Consider the following 21,003-nt stretch of genomic DNA (forward strand, 5'->3'; position numbering starts at 1 on the left):
TTTGGCTGCACTGTGCAGCTTGTGGGACTCAGGATCTTAGTTCTCCCCACCGGGGACCAGGAATGGAACTTGGGCTCCACAGTACAGGTGCAGAGTCCTAACCACTGAGCCACCATGGAATTCCCGCAGATTCCTTCTCAATATGGTATTCCAATTCACAAAGAAAATGCAGCTATCAGTTTTATCATTTAAACATTTAAGACATTCCGTAGAACTTCCATCAAACCCCAAAACAGCGACCACAGGAACCCCCTGTCCAAGTCACCTGATCATACAGTTGGTAACCACTTATGGAGCATGTTACACGAAACGCAGGATCTGATTTGGGGACACAAGAAGAATGAAACATTTCTTTCATAAGAAAAGGAATAGAGTGGGAAGAATAAACAACTGAGCACCTCCGAAACATAAGATCAAAACTCCACGGAAGAGAAACAGATAATTCCCTGAGATGGGCAAGCATCTTGCTTGTTGAAAGCCTCAATGGATGCTCCTTTGGAGAGCAAAATGGTTACTGTCTTCAAGTTGGGTACCAAAAGTCAATTCACTTGTGCTTCTGAATCTTTTTTTAAAAAACTATTTATTTTTGGCTGTTCTAGGACCTGACTGCTGCGTGGGCTTTTCTCTAGCTGTGGAGAGCGGGGACTCCTCTCTAGCTGTGGTGCCCAGGCCTCTCAGCGCAGTGGCTTCTCCTACTTCAGAGCACGGGCTCTGGAGTGCTGGCCGCAGCGTGTGGGCCCAGCAGTCGCGGCCACCCAGCTCTAGAGCAGAGTTGCAGCGCACAGGCTTAGTGGCTCTGCAGCATGTGGGATCTTCCCAGACCAGGGATCGAACCTGTGTCTCCTGCATTGGCCGGCAGATTCTTTACCACTGAGCCACCAGGGAAGCCCCCCGATGCTTCTGAATCTTAAGCACTCCCATTTAAAACACCTGATTTCTTTCTAGTCTCCCGGTCCTATTAGGTCTTTCACAACATCCTCACAACAGCCACAGCTTCAGCTCCACCCTCCGGGTACTGCTTTCACACCCTGGTCTTGACCTTCTCAGGTGGGAGGGTCAGGAACAGCTCTAGCACCAGCAGCTGCTCCTTCCTAGCATCTTGGACAACAGTGGCTCACAGAGCACCCACAAGCTGACACAGAGCATCCTTAGCCCACAGACTTTCCTCTGCATCGAACCACCTAAAATACCGGTGGGAAGTCTCAAACCCGGGGGAAACCATCTAATCCTGCGTTCTTCTCCCTAGCTTAATTATTAGAACCACTATCTGCACTGGCGGAGTGTGCCCCATGCCCTGAGGCTGAGCTTCCTCTTCCTGGCGTGTCCCCTATGCTGGGGAGGAAAGAGAAATCAGGGTGGTAGGGTGATCTAGGTCGTGGGGGCTAAACACTCCCTTTCCTGCTTGCGTCCCAGAAAGCTGGCTCTCCAGGCGGCCCAGGAGACTCCAGGAGAGTTGAGCTTTGAGTGGGTGGGTTTTGTGGGAGCAGCAAGAAATACTGCCTTTTGAGCATCTCAACTAGACCTCGGGGTTGGAGGTCAAGAACGGGTTCCTTCCTGTGTCTGTGAATCTGTACGTCTGCCTTTGTATTGTCAGAATGAAGCTGAACAAAAAAGGACAGACTTCAGAAAACGCCAGCCTGTGGGGCAGGGCGCCTCCTTAGCCCCACTTCTAGCCGGGCTGCACAGACGACCCCCCCCCCCCCGCCCCCCATCCCGTCCTCTTCCTGGCCATCCAGGCCGCTAGGGTGTACCGCCCCCGGAATGCCCTCCTGGGCAGCAGCTAGCCTAGGATTCTAGACCCTAAATCTTCTGGGAGCAGCCGGCGAACCGGAAGGACAAGTTCCTTAGCGCCTCCCAGTTTGGTTCCACCAGCAGCGGCTTGCAGCTGCGGGAGCACCACCATACTCCGGCGCGCCCCGCAAACCGACGCGCGCCTCGAAGCCTCTCTAGGCCTCCCGGGGGACTTCCGCATCGCTCTTGTTGGTCCCGTCGCAGCCCGCCGTCCTGTCACTTCCCACCCGCGGTCTTCGCGCGGAAACCCGGCGGTTTGCGCGTTCCGGAGCGCGCGGGAAGGGCCGCAGCCCCCCGCAGCCCCGCGCCCCGGCTGGATCGCGAACCCCAGAGGAGTTCGGCGGCCGCGGGTCCGAAGGCCACCGCCCGCCGCCCGCAGGCGTCTCATCCGGGACAGAGGGGCGGCATGGAGGCCGAGGACTTCCAGGAGGAGCTGACCTGCGCCATCTGCCTGGACTATTTCGAGGACCCGGTGTCCATCGAGTGCGGCCACAACTTCTGCCGCGGCTGCCTGTGCCGCACCTGGGCGCCGGGAGGCAGCCCCGTCCGCTGCCCAGAGTGCCGGCGGCCGTCGGCGCCCGCCTCGATGAGGCCCAACTGGGCCCTGGCCCGGCTGACCGAGAGGATACGGCGCCGGCGCCTGGGCCCCGTGCCCGCGGGTCTGTGTGGCCGCCACTGGGAGCCGCTGCGGCTCTTCTGCGAGGACGATCAGAGGCTCGTATGCTTGGTGTGCAGGGAGTCGCAGGAGCACCAGGCCCACACCATGGCCCCAGCCGACGAGGCCTTCAAGAGCTACCGGGTGAGCCGGCCGTTTACGGGGCTGGGCTGCCGGTATATGCCCCGGGAACCTTTACTGTCTGCACTGGAAGCCTAAACCCACCCTCACCCCCACCCCTGACAGGCTGAAAAAAGTTAAGAGACTCACAGAGCAGAGCTGGAGTTTAAAACTGGAATTGGGAGGGCGGTGGAGGCTCAGTCATCACCGCAGAACTTTCCAGGGACTGGCCTCCGGGCAGCTCGGTCATCCTGAGAGGTTATACACCAGTGCTGTCCAATAGAAACAAAAGGTACCAGGCACATCTGTTATTCAAAGTTTTTCTAATGGTGAGAAGAAACAGGTGATGCTGATTTTAATAACTCATTTATCCAAAGTATCGAACATCGATATGAAAATTATCAATGAGATATTTTAATTTTTTCATGATGGGCCTTTGAATCTGTGTGTGCTTTACATTTACACACATCCGTTTGGACTCTCCATATATCAGGAACTCACATGGCTAACGGAAGCTGTATTGGACAGTACAGGTTTGTGCCTACAGATGTCATCAACAGCTGATGATTTGGGAAAAGCCTGGCTTGGAGGGATAGGTCTAGATTTTGTTACTAGCTTCATCAGTTGGGAAAATCACTTAATGTTTGAATTTGGAGATTCTCTGTTCTAACTATCTTATGGGTTAAGAAGCTTCAGTTAAATAAATCAGTTTATCATACTCTGTTCCAGCCACACTGGCCTTCCTGCTTTTGTTTCAAGCCTGTTCTCTCTCTCTACCCATACCTTCTGTCCTTTAGATCCTTTTAGATTTTAGCTTGAAGACCTTCCTTGATCATCCTTTCCAGACTAGCCCCACCCCCTTCCATTACTGAAGGTGTCACTCCAGTGGTCTCCATCTGAATTGGTATCTAGTAAGTACTCGAAAACATGATGATACAAGTTAAAGTGTATTGTAAACTGTCAAATGCTGTTCATTTTTATCAGCTGACTATAAACAGGAAACATGCAAAGTTAGACTGGAAAGTGTATATTCATTTCTTTATTCAGTAGCCTTTATTGGTGCTTCCTGTACGCTAGGCATTGTTCTAGACCCTGGACATAAATGGATGAGAAAGACGTGGGTCTTGTCTTGTAGGGGATGTAAGCATGTAGACCAGTAATTTCAGTGTGTGTGAGTTATCAACACACGGAAGGTCTGAGGTTAGAGTCATCAGACCGGAGTGAGGATCACCTTTATAGAGGAGGGAAACGTGAGTCCGCTCTTGATGGGTGAGGGTGCTCTTTGCCTTAGGAGGGTAGTGCGTGGGATGGGGGCTGGTGGGAGTTGAAGCTGAAGAGGCAGGGTCTGCGTTGTGGAGGATCTTGTCCACCACACTGAAAAGCCTGAGTTTTGTCTTCCAGCGAATCGGGATCATTGAAGGATTTTAAGGCAAGGGAAGCCATGATCAGCTCTCAGTTCTTTTGTTTTACAAAGTTCACCGTGGCATCCACGGGGAATGAATGCAAAAGACCAGTTAGGCTGTTGTTGCTCCATTTGAGGCAGGAGGCCGTAGGGCCTGAATCAGTGCAGGACAGGGGTCCTGGAGAAGAGGAGGGCATGGATTAATTATGAGCTGGACACAGTAACATCGTGACTAATTGGAATGATGGGTCGGGAAGAGAGAGGAGTCTAGGACTGCAGTCCGGATATCTGGGGCTCGCTGGGGACGCGAGCGTGAAGTAACTGTGACATGAGGTCCAGGGAGGAGGGACAGGAGGCAGGGGGCATAGGAGACTAGAAACACAGCATTTTAGAGTTATCAGTCTATCCTTTTTTTCTTAGATTATGTATTTTATTTTAGATTATATATATATATTAGATTATATATTTTTAAGCTCTCTCTTTTAAAAAATTTTTATTGTTGTTTATTTGGCTGTGCCAGGTCTTAGCTCTGGCACATGGGATCCTTGGTCTTGGTTGTGGCGTGCCAGATCTTTTAGTTGTGGCATGTTTGATCTAGTTCCCTGACAAGGGATTGAACCCGGGCCCCCTGCATTGGGACCACAGGGTCTTAGCCAGTGGACCACCAGGGAAGTCCCTAGGATTGGTCCTTTTCTGCACCCTCCTCTGCTTAATCACTGCTCTGTTCATCCACCTCCATCCCCACCCCAGCTGGTGCTCGTGCTAAAGAACCCACCTGCCAGTGCAGGAGACGGAAGAGGTACGGGTTGGATCCCTGGGTCGGGAAGATCCCCTGGAGGAGGGCGTGACAACCCACTCCAGTATTCTTGCCTGGAGAATCCCATGGACAGAGGAGCCTGGTGGGCTATAGTCAATAGGGTCGCAAAGAGTCAGACACGACTGAAATGACTTAGCACACACTTAGCACACACACATCCCCACCCCGAGTTAACTCGAAGAACGGTAGCTTGCTCTTGGGTGAAGCTCCCTATTTCCACCATCCCATTCTCAGCATGTGCATGTGTCATAAATGTTTGGAGTTCCAAAGTCTGTGGACAATACCCCCCATCTGTGCCCACACCTGAGCCCTGCAAACAGTGTGCTGGTTGCTTTCTCTTAGGATCTGAGCCCCTGAGCACCACATCCAGGAAAGCTGCTTTGGTGAATTCCTAGCCCACTCTGCTTGCTCTCTCAGGCCACACCAGTGGCTCAGGATACACATTAGAGCCCCCTGGAAGCACGTTTAAGACATTCTGATGTACAGATAGGATAGAGGACCGTGGACCTACATCTTAGGACCTTCCCAGAGGGAAGTCTTCCAGAGGTTGTCTTTAATGGAGTTGTTGATGGTGGGAGAGAAAGAGAACACACAGAAAGAAATAGCTTCATAAACTTCAGGGAGCCAAGTGTTTTCCTGGAAAAGGCTTCCAAGCCCAGCACCTGTTTCCTTCGAGTCAATATTTAGTCTGTTGACCCTGGGAACTAATCCCTTCATTGCTATTAACTCATTTAAGAAATAGCTCTTGAACCACCCGTTTTGTGTCAGCTGCTGTACTGTAGTACCAGACCCGGAAAAGGAATACAGTGGTGACAAGACCATGGAGCTTCCAGTCTGGCTGGGGTGGGGGTGGGAGGTAAACAGCAGACAAAGAGATAATCCTAGATGATAATATGTGCTGTGGAAGAAATAGTGTGCCGCGCCAGAGAAGTGACGAGGGCTTTAATAAGGGCACAGGCAGTCTTCTCTGAAGAGATGACATTTCAGCTGAGGCTTGATGGATCAGCTATCAGAGGAACTGTGGGAATAACGTCTCAGGCAGTAGACAGCAAATTCAGACCCTGAGGCTGGGAAAAGCAGGACATACCCATGACACTGAAAGAAGAGCGATGCTCCCGAAGCATGATCAGCAAGAGGAAACGTAGCCCGAGATGAGCTGGGAGATGCAGGCAAGAGTGGCTTTCTGTCGGACCACTGGGTGGTTGAATTTTCTCAGTGATGAGGGAAGCCAGTGGAGAATCTCAGCAGGGGACTGACGTGACGTGACTGGTCTTTAGAAGATGATTCTGGCCGCCCCGAGGACATTGGCTGAGAGATGGACAAGATTGGAGACAGGGAGACCGGTCATGAGGCTGCTGTATTGATGGCTGTCCACACAAGAGGTGGTTTGAACAAGGAGGTGGCTGGGGGTGGCAAATAAGCAGATGGGCAGATTTGACGTGTATTTTGGAGGTAAGACATACTTGCTTGGGTTGGATACAGAGGATACAATGATTGAAATTCACAGAAACTCAGAGCTGGGTTGGTGTTTAAGAAAAGAGAATCTATTGTGGTTGCCTTCATCTTCTGGGTAAGGAAGCTGCAGCCCAGGAAATATGTGAGGCTGACTTAACCACAGATCATAGCTAGTTGGTGAAGGTCTAGACTGAAACTCAGATCTGATTTGAAGTTTCGTGTCTTCTAAACTACATGATCACAAGTCAGAAAATGTCTTCATTCTATAAATGTATGTTCTTTTGTGGTAGTTCTATATAAAATCAAAAGTCTGAAGTTAAATGAAGAAAAAGTGATTTTTTTGAACTTGTGGGTCTACCCAGCTTTGAAATGCTCGGTGTCGCCCTCCTGCCACCTTGTGGCAGGTCTTGTTACTGCAGGGAAGAGGTTTTCTAATCTCCCCAAGGGGTTTCCCCAGGGGACTCTTTAGATCCCAACTGTGGCAGGAGACAGAAATGCATAGGTAGAGTCTTGGGTGAGGGGACAGCATGATTCATGCATACTGGAATTGCTAAGGGCTTTTAAAAATGGAAAAGTTCTATTTCAAATATATGTCATTAGCAAACACAAGTGAAAACTTAAAAAAAATTCTTAGTCACCTTCAAAGGAGCTGTTTATTTCATTAGAGGCTCCACACTCGCATGGGATTTGACCCTGATGTGTGCCCATCTCTAACCTGTCCGCCTCTGTCTCTAAGGTCCTGCCTGACATTCTGCTTCTGGGTGCTCACCCTCTGCAGCTTACTCTGTTGATTCTAATTGGCTCAGTTTTTTTTTTATAGCTTATTTGGGTTTTTTAAATTACAAAAGGATATATGCTTCTTGTAGAAATCCAAACAAAACAAGTTTATTAAATTTCTAGTTCTCCCTCCGACTCCCTCCACCATTCCTATTCCCTGGAAATAAGCAATGTTAATAATACCTAGTTATATATCTTTCCAGATTATTTTCTATTCAACTATAAACACACACACACTTACACAGACACATGTATATTTGTTCTTTTCAAAACAGAATTATAGTGAGAGCTGAAATTGATGTAGAGTATCAGTATATCATAATTTAATAATTCCCCACTGATGGATAATGAAGAATCCTGCAATAAACATTCCTATATATATTATTTTTACTAGTATTTTGTTGGGTATTATTATTAGAAATAGGATTATTGCATATTTTAAATACTGTTAAATCTTGCCAGTTGCCCTTCAAAAAGGTGGGAACTTTTTAAAAAAATTATTTATTTATTTATTTTAATTGGAGGATAATTACTTTACTAGATGGGATCTTTTTGTTCTCCTACTATTATGGTGCCAGAGGTCTTCTCCCTTGCCAGTACTGGATATTTATTAATTTTTGTTTGCTTAATGAGCAAACTTTATGTAGTGTTTTGATGACTTGAGAGCAGACTGGTTCTCGTGCATTAGCCTGTGGTCATCTTCAGCGTCTTCTCAGTCTCATCCTGTGTTTGGCTGAGGTGACTTTTAGCTCTTGAACAAGGAAGATGCTGGAAGAGATGATTTCTTACTTAGGTGTGTTTGTTCTGCTGGCAGGAAAAACTTCTGAAGACTCAGTCTAGTCTGACAGCCAAGATGAAGAAAGTCATGCACTTTCAGGACATGGAAGTGAAGAATGCTGCAGAGTGGAAGGTAACAGCAGAAGGACCTGGGTATTTCTTGCCCTTAGTCCTTTCAGCCTGAGGCTGCTCAAGGGCTTTGGCTGGGAAGAGCTCACAGGGTCTTATCAGTTGTCAGGCTGACAGAACAGGAAGAATTGATCTCTACCGTGGCTTTGGACCACGTGTGTTCCACACCCTTCATCCTCAGACCTCAAGGGTGGTACCCCTTTCCTTCCTGCAGTCCTCCTGGGTTGGCTTCTGAGGTGGGTGTTGATTTGGGTCTATGGCACTGTGGAAAGCAAATGAACTTTTCCCCCAGAGCTATTGTCCAGTTGGGAGGTATGATGTGGGTACGCACACGTATGTCTAAGATTTACCACAACTAAACACTAGGTGTTCTGAGGGCTAAATTAAATAATAGGTGTGAAAGTGCATTTTAGTTTAAAAACTATATGAACAAGACATGACGATCAGTAGTAGAAACTCAGATACTACGAAGAATGACTTAATACTATAAAGATTAGTACAAAGATATCAAGCAGGCATAGAGAAAGGAGTAGAGGAAATTTGTAGGGGGTGAGCAGGAGCTTTTCTGGAGGAGGTGATTTGGATGAAAGGGTCGTGGGCAATTGGGGAGTCACATGCAGGGAATTTAGGAGGAAGGACCAGGCAGAGAAAGGCCTGAGCCAGTCTCTCGTGGCTGCAGGAGAAGATGAAGAATCAGCGCATGCGAGTCATCGCGGAGTTTGCAAAGCTGCACGTCCTCCTGACTGAAGAAGAGCAACTGTTTCTTCAGGGACTGAGGCAGGAAGAGGAAGAGACAAAGAAGAAACAGAGTGAGAACATCTTCAGGCTCAATCAAATGATCACTTCTTTGAAGACTCTCATCCTAGAGGTGAAGGAGAAGAGCCAGGGTTCCACCCTGGAGCTGCTCCAGGTGAGGCCAGCAGGGACGGGCATAGTCTCTGTCTTACTGGACTTGTTAACATCACTAACTCACCTCCCTCTTGTCTTCGGAGCTGAGTGTCCTTCCTGGTGAGTGGGTTTAGTAGAAGACATGCTTTTTCTCTTTTGCTAATTGTGTTACTATTTTTATTATATAATTAGAGCGTCAAAGATTCACTTTCCAAAGGAAATTAATGTGAAGTTTAGGTTTGATGAGCTCAGGTAATATGAGATACTTAAATTCCAAGAATTGTCAAGAACGTTTACAACTTGCTTGAGCAGTGAAATTCCAATTCCATATCCAAACATATATTACAGCAGAATCTTTGAAATAACACATTTCTTTTGTATATGAATTCTTTCATTTAGTATGATGTTTTTGAGGTTCATTCATGTTGGAGCATCGTATCATATTTGCGTTCCCTTTTTATTCCTGAATAGTATTCCATTGCAGAATATACGACATTTTGTATACCTGTTCACCAGTTGATGGACACAACCCAAATGTTATTATGAAGGGTTCTGCCTTAATATTTGTCTGCCATTCTTTGTGTGGACATGTGTTTTCATTTCTCTTGGCTAAGTAGTAGGAACAGAATTGCTAGGCTATCTGATATATTTAACTTTTTAAGAAGCCGCCTTTTTCCAAAGTGGCTGAACCATTTTATATTCCCACCACATTCTCACTAACACTTGTCTATGATTGAAAGAGTGTAGATGGAGAAGTAGACAGAAAGCCAGGAGACAGCTCCTGTCATAGTGCCAACGGAGGAGGAGGAGGGTTTCAAGGAAAGGATGGGTCAACATTGTTAAATAGTGCAGAGGGCTCACACGGAAAAGAGACTGTGTTGTGTTAACCCCATTGGGCTTGGCAGCAGCAGATCATGTGTGATGCTCACAAAAACAACTGACAGAAAAACACCTGCTCGCCAAGCTGAGTAACAGATCTCAAGGGGAGGGTACGTAACTTCTTTCTTTGTTTCTTCTCTTCACAGAATCCAGCAGAGGTATTGACCAGGTATGAGCTCTTTCCTGCTTATGGGTGGTTGAGTAGATTGTAAAGATACAGGCCAAGCAGAGAGGAGAGGAGGCCTGGGCTCCATGGATGAGTCTGGGCACTGATGTGAGGGGGCCGTGGGAGGAATCCTGCTGTTTGCTTGCACCAGGAGGAATGGGAGAGCAGTAGTCTGAACCCTGGGCTTGGAACCTTCAGCTGGGAGTTGAGGGTCTTGGCCGTCCTGTTTGTCTCCTAAGAAGAGCAGCCTTCTGTACTTTTCTTAGGTGTGAGAATCAGGATGTGAACTATTCCTCTGAAGATCTAACGGTGAAGACTGTGTGCCGGCTACCAATGATGAAGGAAATGCTGAAGCGGTTCCAAGGTGAGCAGAATTTCAGGGAGTTGGAGCTCAGAGAATGAGCAATGAGAGAAGTCTGAAAAAGAAGAAGACAGACCATGCAGCCAACAGGAGGGTCAGGAAGGTGGTAAATGACTACTTAGGGATAAATGGATGTATGCTCCACTGAAGAAACGTCCGTTTAAAGGTAAATGATGTTTTTATGTTAAAGGTGCTAGTTACACAAAAACAAAAAGACCTATTCTTTCTAAGAACTCATAAGCAAATTGGAGAGACAGACATATCACTTACTGCAATACAGTGGGGCCCAGTGTTTATCAGTGGTATGAATAAAATACCACAGAAGTACAGAGGACAGCCTCTCTGTTGGGGTGAAGTGAGGAAGTTTTCACAGCACAGGTGTCAGTTGTTTGGGACTTTGAAGGATAAGTAGGAGTTTGTCAAGTGGGAAATGAGAGGCGGCTTCCAAGCAGAGGTGGCAGCATGAGCTGAGATGTGGAGAAGACAGAGGGGAGGGTGTCTGATATGACTCAACGTTAAGGTGCATACGGGGAAAGGCAGGAATAAGGTTGAGAAGATGAGTGTAGGAACGACTGAAGGTAAACTGAATAGATCTCCAGAGAAGTACCAAGGCCTGGACGTGACATGCAGCTACACACGCAGTTCTCCTGTAACATCCCTGATCAAGAACCACGTTGTAGATGTCACTTCCAGGTAAAATGAAGTGACAGGGGACTGGACTTACTCTTGAAATGTAGTTGACCAAAGACATCCAAAATAGACAATACACGAAACAACAGTTTTTAAAACACTGAACATCAGGCAATGAAGGACAGTGATACATGGGGAATGGGAAACGAATGAGTTGAGTCCCACGATGGCCCCAGCCTCCAGCCTTGAGAATTTCCAGGCCACCTCAGGGAAGGTAACACAGGGGGAGCCGGGCGGGCTGCCTGAGTTGAGGGGTGCTGCTGAGAGCCCAGAACAAAGCAGTGGGAGTTTACAGAGTGCCGGAGAGGAGAGCGCTGGACAGGGAGAACCCTGCTGGTTTACAGAGACGTCCCGAGAACATGCCGCAGAGCCCTGATCAGCACGCGCTTGTGAAGAGCTACCCGAGGTTGGAGGAAATTTTCAGATTGTTAGAAGGAACAGTTCCTGGTGCTTGCACAGGGCCAGGAACAACGCCTGTTCCTACCAGCCCCTCGAAAGCTCTTAATTCATGGGGCATGGGTAGAGTACTCAGGAAAATCTTGCCTCATCAGTGGGGATAATTAACCCTTCACTGAGCACGGCTCTGGACCCACTTTACACGTCAGGAAAGCAAGACCCGAAAAGGATGAAATTATTTCCAAGTAACTGCATCCCAGGACAAAACTCAAGAAGATGGATAGGTATTTTAAAAATGAGTCCCCAACAACATACAGTCACAATGTCTGCCATCCCATCAGAGATTACCAGGCAGGCAAAAAGGAAACATGACGTGGTGAGGAGAATACTTGATTGAAATTGACTCAGGATTGACCACGATGCTAGCATAAACATAGAAGGACATTAATGCAGTTATTGCAACTATTTTGTAAAGATGCATGTTCTGGACATGGGAGATAAAAAAAAAAACCCAGATCTGACTTCTGGAGATGAAAACTATGAGATGAAGAATGAGCTGGTTGGGGTTAATAGGTGATTGGACATGAACTTGAAAAGATGCAGCAGTGAAAACTATGCAAAATGAAACAGAGGAAAAAAACTTAAAAAAAAAAAAATGAAAGCCACCTCAGTGAGCTGTGGGTCACCTTCATGCAGCCTTATGTCTGGTAACTGGGATCCCTCAGGGAGAGCAGAAGGATAGGGGTGAGACAGAAAAACAGTTGGAGAAACAGTGACTCAACTTTCCAAATTTGATGAAAACTGTAAGCACACACATCTAAGAAACTCAGCAAGTTCTAAATGAGAAAGATGATGAAAACCACGCTAAAACCAGTGATATAGATGAAATTTTAGTTGCAACAACTAGAAAAGGACATGTTACGTACTGTGGAACAAGGTGGAACAAAGATAAAGATGACATCCCAGTGCTCATTGGAAGCAGTGCTAGTGAGCAAGACTGAAAGAAAAAAATTTTTTGCCTAGAATTTTATTCCTGGCAAAAATACACTTCAGAAACAAAGGTGAAATAAAGATGTTTGCAGATATCCAAAAACTGAAGGAGTCTATCAGACCAGAACTGCAAGAAATGTTAGAGGAAGTCCTTCAAGCAGAAGGAAAATGATACTGGCTAGAAGTCAGATCTATACAAAGGAATAAAAGATCTTCCAAAATGGTAATGATGTAAAGAAATATCTATTTTTGTCATTATTTAAGTCTCATTGGTGGCTCAGAGGTTAAAGCGTCTGCCTGGAATGTGGGAGACACGGGTTCAATCCCAGAGTTGGGAAGATCCCCTGGAGAAGGAAATGGCAACCCACTCCAGTACTCTTGCCTGGAGAATCCCATGCAGGGAGAGGAGCCTGGTAGGCTACAGTCCATGTGGCGTAAAGAGTCGGACACGACTGAGCGACTTCACTTTCTTTTCACTTTAAAGGTGATAGGGATGGCTAATGCCTGTGGTAATTTGATTGGGGCATAAGGTACCCAGATATTTGGTCAAACCTTGTTTTGGGTATTGCTGTGAGGGTGTTTTTAGATGAGGTTAACATATAAATCAGGAAACTTGAGGAAAGCAGATTGCTCTCCATAATGTTGGCAGGCCTAATCTAGTCAGTTAAAGGCCTGACTAGAACAAAAGGCTGACTTTCCCCCGTGAACAAGGGCCTTTTACAGCAGACTGCCTTCAGACTCCATCTGCAGCTTTGGTTCTTCCTGCCTTGTGGAAGGAACTGGAACATTAATTTTCCCTGGGTCTTGCTGCTGTTACACACCATGGATTTGGACCTGCCAGTCACCATGATCACATGGGCCAGTTCCTTCTAATCTCTACAAGTACACACACATCCTATTGGTTCTATTTCTATGGAGAAGCTTGACAAATACAGTAGTTGTTTAAACAAACAGAAAATAATACATTGTGTTATTTTATAACAACAAGAACGTGAATGTTGGGAGGGGAGAAATGAAGGTTTACTGTTAAACATTCTTACATGTGAAGTGGTATAGTATCACTTGAAGGTAGGTTGTTAAGTGAAAGATGTACCTTTGTAAACTTTATGGCAACCACTAGAAACAAAGTTATAGCTAATAAGTCAACAAAGGAGATAAAGTGGAATCATTATAAAAAAATACTTGGTTAATCAGAAAGAAGGCAAAAAAGAGGAAAAAAGGACAGGCAGAAAATACAGCAAAATGATAGGTACAAACCTAATCATATTAAGTATAAATGGTCTGGATATCCTAATTAAAAGGGAGAGACTGATTGGACTGGATAAAAAAATGCAAGACCCAACTATCTATATGCTGCAAGAAACACACATTAAATACAAAGACCCATACATGTTAAAAATAAAATGAGAAAATATACGTCATGCTAACGTTAGTCAAAAATCTAACGGTTCTGTTATTATCAAATAGATTTCAGAGCAAGGAACATTACCAGAGATGAAGAAAGTCACTTCCTAATGATAAATAGGTCAGTTTATCAGGAGGATATAACAGTTTTAAACATTTATACAGCTAATAACAGAGCTTCAAAATATATTAAGCAAAAGCGAATGGAGCTGCAAGGAGAAATAGACACATTTACGATTGCAGCTGGAATTTTCAATACCTTTCAAAAATAAACTTTAGAACAAGTAGGCAGAAAATCATCAAAGACAGACTGAATAAAACTATCAATCAACTTGACCACCCTGTTATTTATAGAATACTGCCCCAAACAACAGCAGAATACACATTCTTTTTGAGTGTACATGGAACATTTTCCAGGGTAGAGCAAGGCGGGCCATAAGACATCAGTATTCAGGGCTTCCTTGGTGGTTCAGATGATAAAGAATATGCCTGCAATGCGGGAGACCTGGGTTCAATTCCTGGGTTGGGAGGATCCCCTGGAGGAGGGCATGCAACCCACATCAGTGTTCTTGCCTGGAGAATCCCCATGGACAGAGGAGCCTGTGGGCTACAGTATTCAAAAGGATTCAGGCCATGTAAAATATGTTCTTTGACTACAGTGCATTTTGAAATCAGTAAAAATAAAAACAAAAAGCTTTGATAAGTCCCCAAATGTTAGGAAGCTAAATAATACACTTCTCAATAATTCATGAGCTAAAGGTGAATCAAAAGGGAAATTAAGAAGTACTTTGAACTGAATGAAAAGGAATTTGTGGGATACAGCCAAAGCAATACTTAAGGGGAAATTTATAGCACTAACCACATGTATTACAAAGGAATTTCTTAAACCAATGGTACCAGTTTCTACCATAAGACATTAGAAAAAGAAGAGCAAATAAAGCCTTAAAGAAACAGAAGGATGGAAACAAAAATCAGAGCAGAAATTATTGCAATTTAATACAGAAAAACAACAGACAAATTAGCGGAACCAAAAGTTGTCTCTTTGAGAATTTAAATTTTATTGAAATGTATTTTAAGCAGAATGACTGGAAGAAAAAAGACATATTACTAGTATCAAGAATGAGAGCGGCATCATCGCTACAGCTTCTGTAGATGCTAAAAGGATAATTAGGAAATATTATGAGCAACTTTATGCTGGTAAATCTGACAACATGGATGAAATGGACAAAGTCCTTAAAAGACTCAAATGACCAAAGCTGACTCAAGAAAATATAGATAACTGGAATAACTTTATTCATGTTATAGTTAGAAACCTCCCCAAATGGCTTCACTGGTGATTTCACCAAACATTTAAGAAATACCTATTCTATACAAATTCTTAACAAAAAATTGAAGAGACTATTCCCAACTTGTTCTATGAGACCTGCATTACCATGATACTAAAATCAAAGACATTACAAGTGAAGTGAACTATAGATCAATGTCCGTCATGACATAGAAGAATTTGAAAGAAAATTTTAGCAAGTTGAATTCAATAATGTATAATACATCACAACCAAATGGGATTTATCTTAGAAAAGTAGGTCTGGTTTAATATTTGCAAATCACTGTAATTCACCACATTAGCACTTTAAAAAAGATCAATTTGATCACCTCGGTAGATGCAAGAAAAAGAAACCTTTGTCAAAATCTAACATCTATGTCAATTAAGAAAAACAAACAAAACGCAGCTCTCAGCAAACAGGAGACATGGAGGATTTGGGAGGGAAGAGAATTAGGAGGCAGGCCAGGGAGGAAGTTACAGACACAGTGCTGAAGGTCTGAATGCAGACAATGGAGATGGGAGAGGAAGGGAAGAACCCGAGTGATTAATTCAGAGGTAGAATTGATAGGATTTGGTGATTCATTAGCCAAGGGGAAGAAGAATCAAAGAAGCTTAAGATTTTCAAGTATGAGCATTTGGGTGACGGTCATGTCCTTAAGCCTTAGACAGCATAGAAAAGAAGATGTGTGCTTATGAGGGAGGATTAGTCTCAAGAGAATGGAAGGGGACTTCAGAGGCTCTGAATTTGGTTTTGAGTTACCTGCTGGGGGCTCGTGGAGATGCCCAGTGAACAACTCGAACCAGGAGACAGAGACCTGGGATGACATCTGTGTGTTCTGGTACAAAGAACCAGCCAGTTGACAGCCTTGGTTCTGGTACGGATTCAGCAAGTCGGTATTTATTATTGTTTCTTCAAATTTTATGCTGATGGTGAAGACTTGGGGCCATGGAATAATAAGCTCCCATTTTCTAGGCTGTAGTCTTTGAGAGCCGAAGGGAAATGAAGACCTCAGGTTGCTAATGCAAACTGTGGCTTGCTAGGTCCAGCTGAGGAGCAGTTGAGGGGGCAGTGAGGTGTCTCATCCCTAACAGTACTTGATAGGAGGAGAGGGATGGAACTGAAGCTGGGACAGATGCGCATTTCTGTAGCAGGGTCAGTGGTCAGCTCTTCCTTACTGATCTCAGCTCTCATTTTCTCTGCAGTGGCTGTAAATCTAGCCGAGGACACCGCTCATTCCAAGCTTGTCTTCTCCCAGGAAGGGAGATACGTGAAAAACGGAGCATCCGCCAGTTCTTGGCCACTGTTTTTTACAGCATGGAGCTACGCTACCGGATGGAGGAATCCGCAGAGGACCACAGGCTTTGTGGAGAGATTCCAGCATTTGCCCTGCGTTTTGGGAAAAAATGTTTTCACTTCAGGGAAGCATTACTGGGAAGTCGAGAACCGAGGCAGCCAGGAGGTGGCTGCGGGAGTGTGTCGGGAGGACATCATGGGGATCCCCGGTAGTTCAACAATGTGCCCCAAGGTGGGAATCTGGGCCGTTTGTTGGAGTTCTGCGGGCTATCGGCCCCTGACAGGCAGCTCTGTGAGTCCTACCAAGCGAGAGCCAGCTCTTCAGCGGGTGGGAGTTTTCCTGGATCACGGGGCTCGGGAAGTCTCCTTCTACAACGCGGTGGATGGAGAATACCTGCACACGTTCTCCTGTTCTTCCAGCTCCCGTCTCCGGCCGTTTTTCTGGTTGAGTCCATTAGCATCTGTAGTCATCCCCCCAGTGACTGGTGGGAAATGAGGTGATTCTCTTCGCCTTGTACCCCAGGCCGGGGACGCCCATCGCTTGGCCCTCATCTTTGACTTCATGCGTTTCCATCCTGAGTGGTTCATTCAGATTCCAGCTTCATGTTCTGTTCAGCCCCCTGTCCTGTGTGTAGACAGATGTGGAAGACCCTGTGGGGTACCTTTCTGGTAGCCGCTCTGAGCACTTTTTCTCCCTCTCTTCTGCTTCTTCCTAATGAACTCTTCGGGATGTGCACCCCACGTGCTTCAGGAGAGGCAGGCCCATGGGAGGGAATCCTGGCCAGTGAGGTCGGGTGAGACATCCTCCAGGGTGCTTCTGGGGAAAGTTCTTTAGCTTTTAGAAAGAGATGTTTGGGAAGACACAGCTCCTCTTCTGACATCAGCAGCTGTACTGGGGTGAGAGGACCGTGGTAACCGTGGACCAGGAAGGAGAAACGTGGTCTTTGTTGGCTTCATGAAGCAGTTGGAATCTCCCTAACCCCAAATTTCTTGTTATATGAGATTGTTGCTCCTTATTATGTAAGGCAGTTTTAGTTGCGTTCTGGTCGTTTGCAGGCTGACGTGTCCTCACCGGTGCTGTTGGCACATAGCATGGACATCCCACAGCGTAGGCTTATCTCACTTTTTTGCCAAAATTGGACAGGTTTATAGAATCTATTTCTGTTCAGTCATGCACTTCCTTTCCTTTCCAGTAAGTACCAGTATTTCTCCTCCTGGAATGGAAAATCGAGGCAGCTTGCCTCTACGCTGCCCGTGCTGTTCCTCTTCACCCAGCCACGTCCCTGCCTTCAAGTGTTCACTCTGCTTTCCCTCTGTCAGATTCGTATACCGTGTGCACGAGGTTATTAACATCATCTGGAAAATGTTGGGAAATACTTGTTAAGTGTCTGCACTGGGCCAGCCTCTTCATGTAATGCCCCCATGTGACTTTTGCAGCAGAGATGGAAAATTAAAGTTGTTGCTAATAACCACCACTACTAACCATTTTAATGTGTTTCCTCCTCGAGTCTGAATAGATGTTCTGGCAGTAATTTAACACGGCTTCTTACAAAACTTCCAGCCCCCTCCCTAACCCTTTTCCCCTCCTGTGTCCCAGCCCATCCTGGCCTGTCTTCCTTTTCAGCCTGAGCACTCCCCCTCATTCAGTGATCTCTGCTGAGTTCTCCTTAACTCTCCAGGATACTTGCTGTTATGAGCTGATTTCTGTCCTCCACAGAAAAAGGTATGTTGAAGTCCTAGCTGTGAGTGTGAGCTTATTTGGAAATTAAGATGAGGCCATTAGTGCGGTGACCTGAATGGGGGGGAAATCTAAGAAAGAGGGGACACATGTGTACACACAGCTGATTCCCTTTGTTGTGCAGCGGAAACTAACACAGCAGGGTAAAGCAGTTATGCTCCAATAAAAGTTAATTAAAAAGATGAGGCCGTGAGGGTGGGTCCTAACCCAATATGACTGGTATCCTTAGAGGGAATCTCGTAAACACAGACGCTCACACACGGAAATGCCCCGTGAGGACACAGAGGGAAGACGGCCATGGAAGAGGCTGGAGTCATGCTGAGCCAAGCCAGGGAATGCCTAAGGCTGCTAGAAGCTGGAAAAGGCAAAGAAGAATCCTCGCCTTGAAGCTTCTGAGGGAGCTTGGCCCTGCCAACACCTTGATTTCAGACTTCTAGCCTCCAGAATTGTAAGACAATACACACAGTTCTCCGCCAGAGAAACTGTAGCTCTGGGAGCGGCAGTGAAGACTCTCCAGAAGACAGTTTGGCAACCACTGTTTATCCTGCACTTTCTCAAAGTGATTTTTTTTTTTTTTTTTTGCTGACTGTGCTCTCAGCTTGTGGGATCTTAGTTCCCCCACCAGGGATTGAACCCAGGCCCTTGGCAGTGAGAGAATGGAGTCCTAACCACTGAACTGCCAGGGAACTCCCTTGAGATGCTGTTGACCGTCTCCAATGTTAACCGAGCCTTTTTCCCCTGCCTCCCAGAATTGGTGCATGCACTGGTGCTATAAGCCGCCCACTCTTTGTGGCCCTGGATAAAGTTCTGCCAGTCTTTTCCTCCGGAGACCAGCCTTTGTTACGGAAAACACTGTGCACATATCTCCTGTGATTTCTACTCCTCCTCCCCCTGCTTAAAGCCATGAGGGGATCTTTCTCAGCTTTTCACTCTGAGAATTTGGTGGGGTCCCTAGAGGCAAAACCCAGGAAATTAGGCACTTCTCCCAAATACTGCAGCTCCCCAAAGCTTCTTACTTTTAAGCTAGACCACATCAGCCACCAGCAATCTGTCAAAACTCATTTAAGTACGGCCACTAGGTTAGGGCTCCAGTAGATTTTGGTTCTCTGTTAAGTAGATCTCAGCTTCAAGTCTGTGGGTTTGTCTGTCTTTCCAGATTTTGGGGTGCAAGTTTGCCATGTAACCTCAGTTCTCTGATGGGCCCCCAAAAAAGCCAATGATTTTCTGTCTCTTCATCTTTTTCACATCATAATGATGTGTTATGATTTCCAAATTCTTTACATGTTGGAGCTGAAACTGGAAGTATTCTTTTATAATATTAAAATAGGTGGCTCATAGAGTACTATAATGGTTAGTTTTATGTGTCAACTTGACTGAGTTAAGGGATGCCCAGAAAGCTGGTAAAACATGTCTTGGTGTGTCTGTGAGGGTGTTTCCAGAAGAGATTAACATTTTAATCCACAGGCTGAGTGAAGAAGATTGCAGTCACCATTGCAGTTAGGTGTCACCCAGTCAGTTGAGACCTGAACAAAAAGTCAGAGGAAGGGCCAATTTATTCTCTGTTTTAAGCTGGGACATTCATCTTCGTTTGCCCTTGGACATTGGTGCTCCTGGTTCCCGGACCTTCAGACCTGGACTGGGACTTAACATCAGCCCTCTGATCCTCGGGCCTGTGGACCTCAACTGGAATTTATGCCATCGACTCTCCTGGTTCTCAGGCTTTTGGACGTGGACAGAGTTAAACCACCAGCTTTCCTGTTTTTTTAGCTCTCAGCAGATTGTGGAACTTCTTGTCCTCCACCATCACAGGAGCCAATGGCCAATGATCTATGCTATTAGTTCTGTTTTACTGAAGAACCGTGACTAATACATCCTCATACAGCTGAGTCTTGCTTGTTTTGCTAAACAGTCTGTCAATTCTTAACTGTTACTTTTAATCCACTCACCTTTAAAGTTACTATGTATAGTTGGATTAAAATACACCATTTTGCTAGCTGTTTTCTATTAGTTTCATTTCTTCTATTTCCTGCCTTCTCTAGTTTTATTATTTGAAAAATAAAGTTGATTTTATCTCACTTATTTTTTGTACTTCTTTTAAAAACTTTTGAGTCATGCCATAGAGTTTACAATGTACAATTTGAAAAATCTGAATCTACCATCAAATAGTATTATTTCATGTGTGATAAAAGACTTGAAAACAGTGTTGCCTTGGTTCCCAGTCCTTGTTCCATTGTCATCATAGTTTCACTCTTAGGTATGCAATAACCACCCAATACATTGTTACTTGGAGAGGGAAATGGCACCCCACTCCAGCGTTCCTGCCTGGAGAATCCCAGGGACGGGGGAGCCTGGTGGGCTGCTGTCTATGGGGTTGCACAGAGTCGAACACGACTGAAGTGACTTAGCAGTAGCAGCAACACATTGTTACTATTAATGCTTTAAATACTTGCTTTAAACAACTTCCTTTGGTATGCTGAATAATGTTCAGGTGGTATGAAATGACCAAAAACAGTAGAAAAGAGATACAATAAAGAAATCCAGGTAACGGAAGAATCATAAGAAATTTTGGAAAGATGTTTGTCATAGGATACCCATACTGATAACCTAGAAGCTATCGGTATGCAGGCAGCCAATAGAGACTCTCAGGAAAGAAAGAAACTCAGAGCTCCTCTGGAGTCTGGTTGCTGAAAGTCCAGCCCTTAATTCTTGGTGACCTGGGCTCCTTTCAGGGCTGAAGGAAAGAATGCAGGAGATAGGTGATTCTGAAGTGGGAACGATCTCCGGAGTCAAGGGGACCGTGGTCCTCTGAATAAACCTGTTCTCCCTCACAGTTTTGCCGTTACTGGTGTCGTGTGTAGACGACGGGATGCTTGTAGACAGGTCATCTCATTTCTGGTTTCTCACTTAGCATGACGCACACACTTTCAAGTCATGCTGCTTTACCCAACTG

The 21,003-nt window shown here is 45.6% G+C and overlaps 1 protein-coding gene across 1 annotated transcript; it reads left to right on the forward strand.

Moving 5' to 3' along the window:
• The first annotated feature begins 1,755 nt into the window (after positions 1 to 1,755).
• Positions 1,756 to 20,128, forward strand: TRIM4 (tripartite motif containing 4). Its single transcript, XM_043455048.1, has 6 exons — positions 1,756 to 2,590; positions 7,832 to 7,927; positions 8,603 to 8,833; positions 9,837 to 9,859; positions 10,123 to 10,220; positions 16,225 to 20,128. The coding sequence occupies exons 1-6, from the start codon at positions 2,198 to 2,200 to the stop codon at positions 16,809 to 16,811; spliced, it is 1,428 nt and encodes a 475-aa protein (XP_043310983.1). The 5' UTR covers positions 1,756 to 2,197; the 3' UTR covers positions 16,812 to 20,128.
• The last annotated feature ends 875 nt before the right edge of the window (positions 20,129 to 21,003 follow it).

This window comes from Cervus canadensis, chromosome 32 (assembly GCF_019320065.1).
Source record: "Cervus canadensis isolate Bull #8, Minnesota chromosome 32, ASM1932006v1, whole genome shotgun sequence".
NCBI lineage: Eukaryota > Metazoa > Chordata > Mammalia > Artiodactyla > Cervidae > Cervus > Cervus canadensis.